This window comes from Lepisosteus platostomus, chromosome 3 (assembly GCF_059453375.1).
Source record: "Lepisosteus platostomus isolate fLepPlt1 chromosome 3, fLepPlt1.hap1, whole genome shotgun sequence".
Taxonomy (NCBI): Eukaryota; Metazoa; Chordata; class Actinopteri; order Semionotiformes; family Lepisosteidae; genus Lepisosteus; species Lepisosteus platostomus.
Window position 1 is genome coordinate 55,196,042 of NC_142613.1, and position 16,778 is coordinate 55,212,819.

The 16,778-nt window shown below is 40.4% G+C and overlaps 1 protein-coding gene across 1 annotated transcript; it reads left to right on the top strand.

The window, feature by feature from the left end:
- The first annotated feature begins 2,038 nt into the window (after window positions 1-2,038).
- LOC148675109 (b(0,+)-type amino acid transporter 1) lies at window positions 2,039-15,594 on the top strand. Its single transcript, XM_088626135.1, has 6 exons — window positions 2,039-2,901; window positions 6,683-6,816; window positions 8,540-8,669; window positions 8,946-9,070; window positions 10,449-10,536; window positions 13,430-15,594. Exons 1-6 carry the CDS (start codon window positions 2,161-2,163, stop codon window positions 13,658-13,660), a joined length of 1,449 nt encoding a protein of 482 aa, XP_088482261.1. The 5' UTR covers window positions 2,039-2,160; the 3' UTR covers window positions 13,661-15,594.
- The last annotated feature ends 1,184 nt before the right edge of the window (window positions 15,595-16,778 follow it).

Consider the following 16,778-nt stretch of genomic DNA (forward strand, 5'->3'; position numbering starts at 1 on the left):
TCTCTTTACAATGTGTGTATAATTAAATCCACGTTGTGTATCTGGAGAAAGAAATGCAAGTTTGTTATACAAAATATCATTTAAGACCTTCATAACGAATGTTGTTATATGCAACATGGAATTTAACACTGACCACATAAACACTGTGTAAAGAGTTCCCTCCGCACGCAGTGATGTCTGTGTGTCAGGGGAGGGGAGCAGCGCTGCTGCGTTGCTCTGGTATCACAGCCCTGGGTGTGTGGCTGCTGAGGAGACTTGTGCTGTTGAGGGGTCAGGGGTTGGATGGAAATTTCTGGACTCAGTCCAGTGAGGGCAAAGGGGCTCCACTCCTGCTGGTGTGAAAGCCCCTCTCCTTGAAGCCTCTCAGCTCCCCAATAGAGAATAAAAAGGGGAACCCCGCCTGGGTTTAGGGATTCAGAGGGAATCTAGGTGAGCGAAATACGTGCCCTGTATTACAGTTCTTTTTTTTTCTTCTGTTGCAAGCTCCAGTAGAGCACATCGTCTTTCACTTTGTTCTCAGAAATAAAGTGTGCTTTCTTTGGATCATGAGTGACAGTGCTTGTCATCCATGCTTTATATTTGTTACACCCAAAGAAGGCTCCACAGCCGAAATGTTATGTTTCTTTTCTTCTCTTTTCAGCATGGAATAAACCTTCACTTGTTCCTTTGCAGCCTAAGCATGCTGACGCAGCTACCTACTTGAACTATTTTTTTACATTTTTTTTACAAATGCAACAAAACACTTAAATGTTAATGCACACATGTAACAAACATTTTTTTGGCCAGACAAAAAAAAAGACTGGTCTAAATCAAATAGCTACATCTGGCACACACTCAACACAGCACATCATCCAGTCAGTAACATACCTACTGGTGGTCTCAGCATTACGTTATGCTGCAGCTTGTCATTCCTCATTTCTGACTGAGGAATCTTAAAGAGACGTGTATTTATTCTTAAATTATGTTAACCACTATTAATGCACACATAGAAAGGTCACTCAACTAAATGTTAAACGAATTGTTGAAGTAATTTTGTACAAGTACAGTAAATACGTTTCACCACTTTATCTCTTTACTTGTTTGTTTTTTGGTCTTTGTGTTTACTTACAGAGCAGGTTTTGTATATAATAAATGTTCATTGCTACTTCAAAGTGCCATGATTGCAAACTTGAAACCAACAGAATGTGAAAAGTGTTCAAGGGTCTGAATATTTTTTAAGGCTCTATACATTGTTGAAGAGAGTTCCCTGGCTCCTTTAAATAAATGTCTAAATGAAATCCTCATAGCAGTTACCTACTAAAAACCAGATGAGCTAGATGGACCAAAATGCTTCCTCCTGTTCTTAGCAGGCGTTACAAATACAGGTTAAGTAGGTGGTTGTTGAAGAAGTCACAGAAGCTGTTCAGAGATGGAGTTGGGTTTGCTAGCAGCTGGTTCTATCAGAGTGGGGCAGAATAACACAATAATTGAATACTGAAGGGAGAGTTAAAACAAATGATAACATCAGCTGGGCAGCAGAGGTGGAAAAGAAAAGGCAGACAAGGGTATCAGTAGACACAGAGAATTATATGTGCAAGGGAGGCTTGTAATGCAAGCAGATGTAGGTTGGAACAGGGACGTTGAACTGAATTATAGCATAAACAGATAAGAGTGTGACATAAGTATGTATGCTATGTCTAGCCCATGAATGTAGTCAATTATTAAGTGGCAGATTTTGGAAGGTTCTTCACTAACCACAATCATCTTGCAATTTTGTGTGTACTTCTTTGTTATTCCATTAGCAAGCAGAAGGACTGATGCAGGAATAAATCAAAACACCTCAACCTCTGTTCAGTGTAACTTAATTCTGGGTTATTAGTTCACTTTAAAAAAAATCCTTTACCACAAAATTACTGTTGAAAATAATCCCTTCTGCAAGGTCACCTCTGGAACAGCAGGAATACATTATCATCATCTTTATTTTTAGTACCATATTTTTAGTTCACTTTGCACAAGTGGAGTTCAACCCATTTTCTAACCCTGGGAATGTAATTATTAACTGAATAAATTGCTGTAAGTGTGACTTTGTCCCATCATGACAGAGCAACATTGCTCTCTAATTCATTTTCTTCAAAACGGAGATCTCTCTCAGCTGGATTGAAACGGTCAAGATTTTGAAAAATGAGCAGGAAAAATTCTGTTATATCTTACACATCTTCAGGGATCAATGACAAGGTGCAGACGTTCAGCCTGAAACGGGAAGTGGGTTTGGTCAGCGCCGTGTCCCTGATAGCGGGCACGATGATCGGATCAGGAATTTTCATGTCCCCCCAGTGGGTGCTGTACAATATCGGAAGTCCAGGAGGAAGCTTGGTGATCTGGGCAGCGTGTGGTGTCCTGGCTATGCTGGGGTCTCTCTGCTATGCAGAGCTGGGGACTGTCATTCGGGAATCAGGAGGGGAGTACATCTATATTCTCCGGACGTCAGGGCCTCTGCCAGCCTTCCTTCTCGCCTTCACCTCCATGTTTGTAGTGAGGCCAGCCAGCATTACAGGAATATCCCTGAGCTTTGCAGAGTACGCTGTGGCCCCCTTTTATCAGGGCTGCTACCCACCTCAGCTGGTGGTCAAGAGTGTGGCTGCTGCCTGTATACTGACACTAGCAATTGTGAACTGCCTCAATGTTCGGTTCTCAATGTCCATCCAAGTCATCTTTACAGTGGCCAAGGTGCTGGCCCTGTTGGTGATCGTGATCGGAGGAGTGCTGCTGCTCTTTAGAGGACACACAGACAGCTTCCACAAGGCATTTGAAGGCACAATAGTTGGCATAAACAACATAGGAGTGGCCTTTTATCAAGGTCTGTGGTCCTATGATGGGTGGAACAATCTGAATTATGCAACTGAGGAACTAAAACGCCCCGAGGTAAGCACATTTACACTTCATGTTTGTAAAAAAAATGAGATTCTGCTTAAAATCACATAACTCTGTTGACTTATGTGTATGTGAATATAATGTTCTTTTGGTATCATTAGTATTTTGTGAGAGTACTTATTACCATCACTCAATTCTCCAAAGTTAAAGCCTTTTTTAAACGTATAATTTATACGTTTGGGAAGGTGCTTCATTTATAAAGTAACTTTCCAAACCCAAAGACACTGTACATAGTGATAAGGAAAAAAACAAGATAAGATAAGAAAAGTTCAATAAAAAAATTAACAAAAACATACAGGTTCATACAGCTGGAATGTAGATAAATCAGACATAGGCCCTAATAAAGAGATGAGTCTTGGGTTTAAATTTGAAGAAAGTCAGAGAATTTGTCTCTCCTAGAGTCTGAGGAAGGGCATTCCATAACTATGGCGCTGCAACAGATTAGGCACGTTTTTTTGAAAGTCTGAGATTTATTCCTAGATACACTGAGCAAAGCACCAGGCTCAACTGACCAGAGCCTTCAAAAGGGATTGGAAACATAAAGTAGTTCAGAGATGTGTAATGGGGCTGGCCAGACTCTTTTAAAGCATTAAAAGTCAGTATCAGGATCTTGCAGTATATTGAATCTGTGCCTTACTAGGCAACCGATGTAGAGACTTAAGTGAAGGAGTGATATGCTGCCAAGGTCTGGTGTGAGTTAGAAGTCTCGCTGCAGAGTTTTGGATATATTGCAACTTACTGTTTGGGAGCCCATAGAGCAAAGAGTTGCAGAAATCAAGTCTTGATAAGTGCATTAATTGGGCACTCAGCATCCTAATGCAGGCAATATTTCTAATGTGGAATTTCAAATTTCAAATTTTTCACGTGGGGATAAAAAGACAGAAGAAGATCAAGTATTACTCCCCGATCCCTGACCATGGCTGACACCTAAATGGGGAAGACATCCACCATTACTGTGAAGCTCTCCAGCTCCGGAGAGCTCCAGATTCTCCACTTTTTGGTAAAATGGCACTTTATACTTATAGGTCATTCTTCTGTGTTAGCTGATAAAACATTTCTGTAAACTTCAGAATTCAGTGAATTTTCTACAAATCTGAATGTTTACTGTCTGGTTGTTGAAACAAGCCTTTGATTGCTTTAAAGATGAATGACCATCCTGTAGGTAAGGTGCAAATCAACCTATGTCCCATAAAATCTGCTGCATTCTGGAATTTGCTATAGCAGGCTTCTTAATTATTAAATTAGTACTTCGCAGGATCAATATATCAATTAAGGCTTTATATGGCTTCGTGGGGGTGGGCCACAGGCAGTCTTCCCATGTTTGTAATTAGACTGCTTGTCTGTGCTGCTAATTTGGATGGTGCGGAACCTACATAGACTTGGGTATTAGTTTTGGAACTGTGGCCTTAGTGAGGTGTCTAGCAAATATGCCCATCTGCAAAATTGGAAGAATCGGATATTACAGTGCAGACTAGCTGGTTCACAAATGCCCTCCGTTCTAGATCTCTTATACAGTAGATCTGTTTCCTGGGAGTCCCACTCTCTTCTGGTGTTCGATCTAGCTGAGGTCCTTATTAGCTAATTATTAATTATTTATTAATAATTTTATTAATTACAACTATACTAAAGACAATATTTTTTTTAACTTTATTTGCCCTGTCCTGGATGACCATTGCCTCGGAAACACACTTTCTTGACCTACTCCTCAATACCTAATAAATCCCAAAGTTTTGATTTTTTAATGATTTTTTCACATTTATTTAAGAAAAATAACGATTTTGTGGAATTGTGGTGTACAATGCCCAGGCAGGTAGGATCCATAACATGTGATTGTTTTAAATGCAATGTAAATGAGTAGGATTGAAAGACTGGAAACTGTCCTTTCCCAACTTTTGAAATTTGTAAATGAGGAATAAAAGCAATAATAAAATAGAGATTAATATTGATACCTCATTCGACCTAAGGATAGGCGGCTGTGGAACTCCATGTGGATACCTGGGGGATACAGGCATGTGTTTGGGAAGAACTGGAGCTTAAAACATTGGAGATGAGTCTTTCCTGCTACCCAGTCCCCTCTGGGCTTGCAATTGAAGCCCACACAGTGAAGTGGCTGTACCAGGTGATGCTGGAATGCTCAGTGCCCAAACTCTTGAGGCAGAAGCCATGAGGATCCTGTGCTAGGAGATCATATATGAGTCCTTGGTGGCCAGAAAGCCAGGTACTGTAGGTAGATAGAGGGACAAGCCACTTGAGAGGCATGTGGAGCTTGCAGTCATCAGGGGGTGGGTCCTTGAGGACTGCGTAGGAGGGGATGGGTGTTTCTGTGTCTCCAAGGTGAGAGTTCTCCAGGTTTCAGATAACCTCATGCACATGAGATCCTAAAGGGGGATTCTCAAATCCCAGTCTTTGGAGTTGTCCTCTAAGTCTTGCGTCAAGTTTTGTTGGAAGTTTTCCCATGGTTGGGAAGCTGAAAGAGAAACCTAAGCAAAGGTACAGTAGAAGCTTTAGTAGTGAAAACCATGGATCTACCAACACAGGTGAAGAAGAAGAAGAGAGCCAGCTTTCAGCCGACAGTTTGCTGCATGTCTAGTAGATGGTAAGAAAAGGGCTAGAAGCTTCTGACCAAATCTCTAAGATCTCGGGGAGAAAAAACGTCTTCCAAATATCTGCCATGCAACTCTAGGATTGTCCATCCTTGTGTTATATATTTTATTCTAGGAACTACAGTGTCTGGTCCAACTATGTTTTCTTGTTGTTACACATTGTCATTAACAAGCATATGGCTTGATATGAAAACTTCAGCCCACACACTACTTGTAGATTTCAGGATGAACTGTGAACCACAAACCAGAGGGCACAGGTGGGAACGTGGTAATGCATTTAAAACCAAGGACAAGGGGACACGTCTTTACACAAAGGGTTCTGTAAAGACAACAGAACAAGGAGCGTGAAACACACTACCCAGCCATGTTGTTGAAGACAATACTGGTTGAAATTAATCAAATAGCCTGGTCAGTACCTGGATGGGAGACCTCCTGGGAAAAACTAAGGTTGCTGCTGGAAGAGGTGTTAGTGGGGCCAGCAGGGGGCGCTCACCCTGCGGTCCATGTGGGTCCTAATGCCCCAGTATAATGACGGGGACACTATACTGTAAACAGGCGCCGTCCTTCGGATGAGACATAAAACCGAGGTCCTGACTCTCTGTGGTCATTAAAAATCCCAGGGCGTTTCTCGAAAAGAGTAGGGGTGTAACCCCAGCGTCCTGGCCAAATTTCCCATTGGCCCTTACCAATCATGGCCTCCTAATAATCCCCCTCTATGAATTGACTACATTACTCTGCTCTCCTCCCCACTGATAGCTGATGTGTGGTGAGCGTTCTGGCGCACTATGGCTCCCGTCGCATCATCCAGGTGGATGCTGCACATTGGTGGTGGTGGAGGGGAGTCCCCATTACCTGTAAAGCGCTTTGAGTGGAGTGTCCAGAAAAAGCGCTATATAAGTGTAAGCAATTATTATAATTATTATTAAATAAATAAGATGCACCAATTGGCAGAATCGTAACTGAAAGGTCCTCTCATATGTTACCTTTTTAAAGTTCTTAGAAACCAAGTACTTTGTGTTGGTTTTCTATTCAATAGATGAAAGACACCTCTGATGAACAAAAAGCCATCATTAGGTCCCTTGTCAGTAATTTGTAAGTGGTGAGTAGACAGGAGAGTGGATTCTGTGTCGTGACCTGCATTATCAAGCCCTTTTTTGATCTCCTTCCAGGTGAATCTGCCAAGAGCACTGATGATAGCTATCCCCATGGTAACAGCGCTCTACCTGCTGGTAAATGTCAGCTACCTGGCAGCCATGACTCCCAGAGAACTCATGTCTTCCAACGCTGTGGCTGTCACATGGGGGTAAGATAAAATGAAGTGTTTCAAAACCTTAAAAAACAACATGTCAATGTTCAGGACATTGTGATCATTCATATAAAACAGCTGCATTTAACTTGTGTATAACCAAATTTTCTTAGGTGCCCAAGTGCATAAATGCATTTGATTGAATTTTTTATTTTTATTTAATAGTGGGCAAAATGCTGGGGGTCCAGAGTAATTCAAGCCATAAAAGTACACATATTGAACTCTGTGATTGTGGGTTCAACACTGGGTTATGTTACTGTCAACTGTAACCAGGATTCCCCAAGTGGTGGCATGCATGGTTGAGTGCCACTGGGGATACAGTGACATTAGTCAGCTGGAGCTCTCTTGACTATCATCCACACAGAAACCCCTGCAGCCTCCCTGGCACTTGCAGGTGTTCGGTGCTGTATCTGAGAAACACACCTCTTCAATTGACACCTTGCCTCTAGGAAGGAGCTGTTTAGCCTGTAATAAAACACAAGTGACTTCAAAGTGGACTAGTCTTCCTGCACTTCCTTATTCTTCCCTGTGTGCAGTTGCAAGGTTCATAGCTGTGATCTGAGAGTTGAAAAACACACAATTATCAAAGAATACAAGATTATATCACATCACAAATATGTGCCTCATAATTTTCTGTAGCGATGCCTTGTACAGGACCCTATGCAGACGGTATAATCTGGAAGTTAGTGGAGACAACGAGGAACTGGTCAGGTTGACAAACAGGTGGGCGTTATGACTGTGCACTGGTGCTCGGGGGGGTGTGGCCATGACAAACAAGTCCAGAGGAGTCCAGGGGGTAATCCAGGGAGAACTCCAAAAGTCCAGAACCGGGTGATCCATCCAAGACAAAAACAAGACAAGGTTAAAAACCGGAACAGGGTCTGGTGCAGGGACGGGGAATAAAAACGGGTTAACGTGGCCAGGCGCTCCAAGCCCCGGACCCAGATGGTCAGGATGCTGTGGTGATGCCTATACTGTCGGGTCACTCCAGGACCCGCTGGTAGGCGAGCTTCCAGGTGTCCATCTCCCAATGCTGAGCCCAGAATAGTGAAAGCGTCTGACTTAAATAAGGAGGGGCAGCATAGGAGGCAGGTGCACATAATCAACTAAAATGTCAAAGAGCCGGAGCGGATTATGATCGTGACACGTTCTTTCTTTGCCTTGTACAACTTATTAAAGATATCTTTATAAAAATGAATTCATCCATTTTGGAGAAATTTGTGCATAAATTGCACTTTCTGCGATTGGTGAATCTCCATCAGGACACTGTCAGTACAAATGTAATGGGCATTTTCAAAGCTTGTCCCTTCAAAGCAAAATGTGGTCTGTTATATACAGTACTTCTTAATTCTATAAATTTATCCATTAACCAATTCTCAGAATAAAAGTTCTGTTATAAGGGAATTTGCTTGTATTGTTGACAAATGGGCTAACTGTTTTGAGATTATGCATAATTAGTGAGGAATATGTTTGTTCTTATTTCCATAGTTGATCTGCAAAACTTTTTGAATACATTTTGATTACATTAATGATACATAAAACATTTTAAATTTGTATTGGCCTAAATTCATGTTTAGACAACCTGAAAGCTACATAATCCCTCAAAGCAGAAGTCAACCAGAGTATACAAGCACATTAAAATAGGGGGGAATTGTACACTGTTGAATGTCAATTATATTTATTAGAATGATGACAGAAGTAACTATGTGTTTACTAACAGGACCAAAGTGCTTGGCAGCTGGGCTTGGCTGATGTCAGTGGCTGCTGCACTGTCTGCTTTCGGGTCTCTCAACGGGACTTTCTTCAGTGGAGGGCGAGTGTGCTTTGTGGCAGCAAGAGAAGGACATATGGTAAGGAAAGGAAATACCAAAAGAAGGTTGATGTTCGTCGTGTACGTTCTTAATGACAATATAATACTAAAAACACCATCAGATTCTCAGTGATCAATTAATATATTCTGAGACTTAAAAATTGCCTTTAAAAGGAAGGTATAACTTTGTAAAATTTAATAAATAAAATCATTACTGAACATTTGCCATAAAAGCTAAAGCAGTGTGTAGGTATGATGTGCTCGAGCTTGCTGTCACTCCATGGTAACTCAGCTGCTCTGCTTTGGTTTTGCTCAGCCAGACATCCTGGCGATGGCTCACGCCCGACGCCTGACTCCTTCCCCTGCTCTGATTTTCACCACAACATTATCTTTGTTGGTGCTGATACCCGGAGACTTTCAGACTATCGTTAACTTCTTCAGGTATGAACATCATCCTAGGAGACACAAATCAATTTTACACATTACATTTGCTGCAGCTCTCCCACCTTGTAGCCCAATCTCTTCAAACCTTAGCAGCTATTCCAGGTTGGGCAAGCTCAGTCCCGGTAGGGATACCTCTAAAAAAAACAAAACAGCCTGTTGCTGTATACCAGTAGGTGGTTTACTTCCTTCTGGACCAGAATTTCAAATCCATTGCTTCAGACAATGGCAATTTGCTTTAAGAAAGATATCCTTTGGATGAAATGTTAAGCCAAGGTCCTGACTACTTGGCCATTAAAGTCCACAAGGCACTGTTTATAAGATCAGGAGTCCTGGCTAAAATTGACTTTCGGTTGGAACAATCTGGCCTCTTTAAATTTCCCCCACAATACAACAAGTGATGCAATTTCTTACTTCTCTGTTCTGCTGTGTGGTGGGGCTGGTAGCTAAGGTGGGTGCTGCACTTTAGTGTTAAACTCCCCTTTACCCAACAAGATTACAGGGGGAGCTGGAGCCTATCACAGCAAGTAATGTGTGCAAGATAGGATATACCCTGGGTGTAAATGCTACTCTTGTCCAAGAGTTTTTCAGTGTTCAATAATGTTTTGCTGCAATCGTTTGAAACAGTTAATAACTGAATCATCTTAATCCATTATAAAACCATCTGGGTGATGTTTATTTTGAAATGTAACACACAAGCTTTTCTTTCAAGTCTTCCAGCCCCTGAGCTAGATCATTATTCCCTCCCTGTTGTAGCAGAATTAACCATGAGTAAGTCATAAACTACAACTCATATTTTGCAAAGGTCATGTGGCACGTTTGTTAAGAAGGTAATGAAGTGAGGTTTTGAAAGTTAAAAGCCTATACGTCTATGATCAGTAAAAAACTATCCATTTTGAATCAATAGTCATACAAATTAATTAAACCACTGAAACTAACTCACTGTTTTTTCAACTCTGAAGTAATCGGACAAAATAAATGAAATCTTTGCATGTTACAGATTCTTTTTTCTTTATTTTGTATGCCCTTTGCCACAACACTTTAGAGTCTGTTGCTTAATTACCCCACAGGCTCATGAAAGACCACATAAGCTTCAAAGGACCAATTGATGTCTTTCCATTCATTTACAGACACCCTTCATTTACTGAGGCTGTGGTTTATTGTGTAAATTGTATATAAACATTCCTTTACAAAATACATTGAAATTGGTGACTTCAATTAACTTTTCTTTCCTTTCAAGTTTGTTTTTTTGCTTTGGAAGTTAAGGTTATTTTTCTAGTTTTTCTGTTCTTTTATGCTGTGTTACTTTAGATATGACTGTGTAACTATGTTATCACATTTACCAAGTGTAGGCTGTTTCCTGTGATCTCAATTACAGCTTCACTGCATGGTTCTTCTATGGGATAACACTGTCTGGCCTTCTTTATCTAAAGATTAGGAAGCCACATCTTCACAGACCTTACAAGGTGAGACTCCATGGTATCTACCATGTAAAGGAACAGCTATGCCCATTTTTGCAAGAGACTTTTATATATGTGTTACTCTACTTACATATGAGGCAGTGTTTTGTAGAGGGTAAGTCCCTGGTCTCATCTGTGGTGTGTCGTTGTTTCATGTTCCTGCTGAAGGCACTGGTGTTGTATCTTAGTAAGGTACTTGACCTCGATTGCTCCAGTCCACCAAAGTATATAAACGGGAATCTGTATTGCTGGGGGTAACCCTGTGATGGACTAGCATCCCATCCAGGGAATGGAGTCACATGATCTCTCAATTACTTAATGGCATAGAAACCAGGATATGGCACAAATGCAGTAGAAAATGCCATTGATAGTTCCACTGTGATCAGCTTGCTACTATATGCTCAAATGTGACATTTAATATCTATTGAAAAAGTCAAGGTTAATTTCATGCTGAAAAGTAAAAAGAAGAAACACAACATTTTTGCTGTTGAGCAAATTGTATGTTGGCACATAAGAACATACAATTATTTGTACATTTTGCTGCAAAACTGACAAGACAGTACATAAGGTAAATATCTGATTGCCAGCAGCCATATCACCCTGCAACTCACAACTGGCAGCCCACTGAAGCTCAGCAGGTGTGAGCCTGGTCAGTACCTGGATGGGAGACCTCCTGGGAAAAACTAAGGTTGCTGCTGGAAGCGGTGTTAGTGGGGCCAGCAGGGGGGCAGTCATCCTGCGGTCTGTGTGGGTCCTAATGCCCCAGTATAGTGACGGGGACACTATACTGTAAACAGGTGCCGTCCTTCGGATGAGACGTAAAACCGAGGTCCTGACTCTCTGTGGTCATTAAAAATCCCAGGGCGTTTCTCAAAAAGAGTAGGAGTGTAACCCTGGCGTCCTGGCCAAATTACCCATTGACCCTTACCAATCATGGCCTCCTAATAATCCCCCTCTATGAATTGGCTTCATTACTCTGCTCTCCTCCCCACTGATAGCTGGTGTGTGGTTAGCGTTCTGGTGCACTATGGCTGCCGTCACATCATCCAGGTGGATGCTGCACATTGGTGGTGGTGGAGGGGAGTCCCCATTACCTGTAAAGCGCTTTGAGTGGAGTGTCCAGAAAAGCGCTATATAAGTGTAAGCAATTATTATTATTATTATTATCAACATACTGTAAAGCACACGGACTGAAATCCGTGTCAGGTCTTGTAGTAGACCATATGCAATGCGGTAAGAGCTGGAGAAAACAGGAGGCGTGGTAAAAGGGAACACAGGGGTTTAATAGTGCACAGAATAATAGTGACAGTCTGTGAGACAGTGAACGTGGAAGACAAAGAATGGCATCCAAATCCAAACAGGTCCTCAGGCAGGTCAGGGCACAGTCTGGGAGTCCATCAACAAGTAATTCATCCTGGGACACGACAAGGTTAAAATCCCCGGGAAGGGAGAAAACACGAACACGGGCAAAACATGGAGGTCCAAGGGTGACAGGGCAGGATCCTCCAGACCCAGGGCTGAGGAAGCGGGAGGTGTCGGGGATGAGGCCTATGCCCTCAGGAGACGGACATAGGGTTTCCTAGTGCTAGGCGGGCCTCGCGACATCCTTACCCTAATGATGAGCCCCGAGGACTGGAGGAGCTAGTCTTTAAATAATACACCTAAGGGGGTACACCTGGGTAGCTTAATCACAGAAACAATAACGGGAGTAGTGGAGCGCCCTCTAGGGAGGGATGTCGGGTGTAACACATACTTCAGCTGGAGCTGTATGTCTGATTCCATAATTATTTTTTCATGTATCATTTATTTCCTTCAGAGGTACAAAGCACTAGAGGGCAGCACATTTAAACTTATCCCATGTTTGAGTGGGGTTTTTGTCATTATCTACTACATATGATATACTAAATCTTGCCTCTCAACATACTCTTGGTAATAATGATTTGTTTCTATGTCTAGCTCATTACATTTTTTATATTAAAAAGACTGTTTCCCACCATCTCTGAAATGAATCTTAGAAAACCTGAACAAAGCATCAAACTTGTGTACATGGAAAAAAAAATGCCATTGAAAAAGAGCACATTGTTTTAGATCCAGCTAACTCTGACAAATAATTTATATAGTTATTACATTATATAGGTTTTCTGCCACTACACAAAAGCACGCAAAAAATTACAACTTGTTTAGGCACATACATATATCCTATATATCCACCCTTGATACACAACCCATATAAATACTGTAAATACACACATGTTATAGACCACATGTAATTAATATTGCTACACAATGCATGTAAATATTAACAACCTTGTTACATAGTGCATGCTTATAATATATACTTGTTACACAATGCATTTAAATATGAACAACCTTGTCATCCAATTTGTATAACTCATACATTCTTATGAATACCAATGCAATATGCGAATTGAATAAAAAAGTGCCTAACCTAGAGATGAGAGACATATTTGGGTTACTGGTCCTTCTCATTCTTTAATGCTCCTGTGTGGCAGGCTGAAATAAAGCAGATCATAAATGTAGTCATGTCTCTCATATTTTTGCATATTGAGGAATGGGCAGGGCAGTAAGAAAACACCGAGGATGAAAAGCTGTTGGTCATGTAGTTAGAAATGTAGCTAGAAGTTCCCCATGCATTGTTTAAAACAGTTGAGTGAATTGTTCTTTCAGCATGAATTTTAAATGAGAGGTGGCTAGCTACTGTGATAGTAAATAACATTCATGGTTGTTTTTTATTGATAACACTTGTGAGAACAATGGATTCTATTAACACTATGCACTTTTATTTATTACATGTACCAGTACAAATAGCTTTCAATATTCTGAGTTGATTATCTATAAAGTAACACTTGTCTCTAATGTGTTTTCTCATTGATTGCAGGTCCCATTTATCATTCCAATCATGGTGTTAATTGCTGCAGTCCTACTGGTCTTGGCCCCAATTGTTGACAACCCTCAGATTGAATACCTGTATGTCACCCTTTTCATTATCAGTGGCATTTTCATCTACATTCCTTTTATACACTTCAAGCTTTGCCCAGGGGTTTTTAATAAAGCAACAGTGTTTTTACAGCTTTTCCTTGAAGTTTCTCCGGCTGACAAAAATGTATAATAGATAAAGATGGGGGTTAGACATCACACCTTATTTTGTGTGCTTGTGTGCTTTTTTGTAACTTTTTTATGGATTAAGTCTTGCTGCAAATGTTACAGGGTGGGGTCCAATGGACCGTGAGCTTCTAAGACAGGTGAGTCTTCATCTACAGGGTGAAAAAATCTCTTAGTTAAATTAGTGTCTCTGTGCCTGACGGTTTTAACAAGTTTTAAAGACAAAACTCTGTATACACTCACAGAATTGTGTTCTGTTACTGATTAATCTGAATTCTTGATTACTTGCTTGGTACAATGAATACCCAGAAAATGAATCAATTACCCAGGCAGAGTGGTGTTGTGACAGTTCATGCTGCTACAGTACCTCACAGCCCTTGAGCTCAATACTTGTCTCAGGCACCCATCTGGGTGGGGTTTGCATGTTTTCTCTATTTTTATGTTGGTCTGTGTCACACAGTACAATTTCCTCCCGTCTGCGGAGGTGCAGGTTATGTTTTATTGGTTATTGTCTGGCATGGAGTGAGCATATTTTAAAACTTTTTGTGAATGATTTTTACCATGAATTGGTACTGATTGCTACTGAAAGAATCGTCTGTTATTTTTTACATAGGGGTAGTCTTTGTATTGCTAGATCCATCCATTCTTTCACAATTAGCCATGTTGCTTGTGTGATGCACACAAATGTGTTATGGTTTTATGGTACACCCTGGGGAGGGGGTGGCATAACATAGATCTTTAAAATAGGCAGGACACTGCAAAACAGACACACATGCAGGCATAAGCTAAAAACTTTTCTGTTTCATTTATAGAGTTTGTGGAAAACCATAAAATAAAACTTAAGCTCCTCTATGAGCTCTGCTTACACTTTTTCTTTTATCCTGCATGGCCTGAGTTTTTGTCCTAAAAAAGGTGTAAGAAAGGTAAGAAGTGCTCGTGTACACTAGAAATGCTTTAATTGCTAGAAAAATAACTCATTGTAATGTCATTGTTGTAAAACAATATTTACGTGCAGAGAAACTTAAAAAGTCCAGACTGTTCTCTCTACACGTACTGTATTTTGAATGTACCCATGTTGAGTAGTCTGATGTTATACGGTTGTCTAATGATTGTTTTACATAAGGTATGCATATACAATAGTTTTACTTCATTCATAAAATTATCAGTTTTATTTATATTGAATGATGATGAGTGAGATACTGTACATTCATATAATAATGATGCATCTACAATTACCTGAGATCAATGAATAAATATGTGTTGAACAAAAGCTTTTTTTCATTTACACATAGGAAAAGTCTGCCAACTGTGAACCTTGAATGTGGCCAAGATTATTTATTTAATGGCATACAATTCACATTTGACTTTGGAGTGTATGCAGTGTCCACTCACTTTGCGATCTAATGTCATTGCTACCTGGAGATCTTCACTTCTTACTTTTTGTAGGTGGCAACACCCAGTAATCAAAGTTAAATATACTTTTTTCTATTGAAGGAAAATCCTCTCTAGTCAGTAGCCAGGACCTTAGCTGGTTACAGACCCCAAAAGCCCCTCAAAAGCTATATAAGTTCCAGAACGTCTAGGTTCCAAGTTCCACAGTGTAATCACCGTTGGTCACTCCCTTCTCCCTGTGGTGCAGCACATCACCGAGGCTCAGCTCTCTTACAAAAGAGAAGAGGCTGATGACAATTGGAAGCCTCCACTTCTGATTTTTTAATTGGCACCTGACCAATTGTCTTCCTCCAATAGGTCAGATGATGACAGGTCATTCCCTACTGCTTCCTAAGGAATGGATCCTCTTGTCTGAATCCTCTTAAAGTGTTTATACACGTCTACTATTTGTAAATGAATTTTGAATACAGTATAATCCATATTGCAGATTAGATAATCTACAGTAGATATTATAATATATTGCAATAAACTGTACATTATTAGAATTGAGATATTGATATGTTGTGCTTTCGGTTACTTTCAGAAGATTGTTTCTGCAATACTAAAATTTGGTGGCTGCTACAAAGAGAAATTAAACCCTCGTATGTCTGAAAGCATCTTCTGAATCCATGATGGAAAGGATATTATTCTTTCACTGCCCTTGTTAACTAGGGTTAATTTGTATGGTTTTTGCTATATATTTGTGCTGAGCTGCACCCGTATGCACTGTGTAGGTCCTATTCTGTCCTTCTACACTAGAGTCACAGCACCAGGGTACACCTTTGCAAACACAGAATGCAAATAATTGCCGCTGTACCTAGGAATGGGCCCAAAGTGAATATTCACTGCTACAGCTGACTCAGTACCTATTAGGCCTGGTTATATTGGCACCTTCTGAAGTACACAGTACCACTTCTTATTTTTAGGTAATTTTCACTATTTTTAGTATTAGAGATGTTTGAAAGTCAGCCAGCCTCTTGGGATTTGCCAGCAACTTTTTGAAATTCCTCCCCTCTTTTTTCCAATGCATAGCTCTTTAAAGACTCTTATGGAACAACACTCTTAGATGGTTAACACACTCCCATGCTCTGCTGCTCTCTTCTTTTCACTTATTTACATAGTACAGTATGTGCTCAATCTTTATAATGTGATACTAGGTGGTTTCCATATTACTACCTTAGTTAAACTGTAGGCTTTGAAAGAATGATTTATTGTTTGGTTTCTTAAGAAATCATTAAATTAGTGTCAAGATTTGAAACAGTCATTTTGAAATGTGAATTATTAGACAAGGCACTAAGGAAACAAAAGTGAACTCATCCTTATGGTTTGTATGTACCACTGTCAAACTACTAGAGTGTCTAGCATTTAAAGACGTTCCTCAGGAGTTGTGCAATGACGTTTGCCTGAGTTGGAATCATATTCATTCTTCTGTAGAGCTTGCATCTACCGTAAACCTAGAAAAATAAATCAATGTCTTTCATGGGAAGTATCATTTAAAGTTTCCACTTACTATAAACTAATCCAGACAATGTTAACTCAAACATTGAATATTATGCACTGCAAAGATCTATTACGAGTTACTCAACATCCAACAGTCTATTTTAATTTATGTTTTTGAAACAGTTCTTAGCTGCTGGGAATACACATCTAACACCTGGGCTGCAAAGCCATTGGGAGAATGTATAACCTCAGAA

Bases quoted from the DNA above. Each gene is read 5' to 3' on its own strand.
- LOC148675109 (XM_088626135.1), top strand. From the start codon at position 2,161: ATGAGCAGGAAAAATTCTGTTATATCTTACACATCTTCAGGGATCAAT. The intron at 6,817-8,539 runs GTAAGATAAAAT...GTTTACTAACAG, and splicing joins GCTGTGGCTGTCACATGGGG to GACCAAAGTGCTTGGCAGCT. The intron at 9,071-10,448 runs GTATGAACATCA...TCTCAATTACAG, and splicing joins ACTATCGTTAACTTCTTCAG to CTTCACTGCATGGTTCTTCT.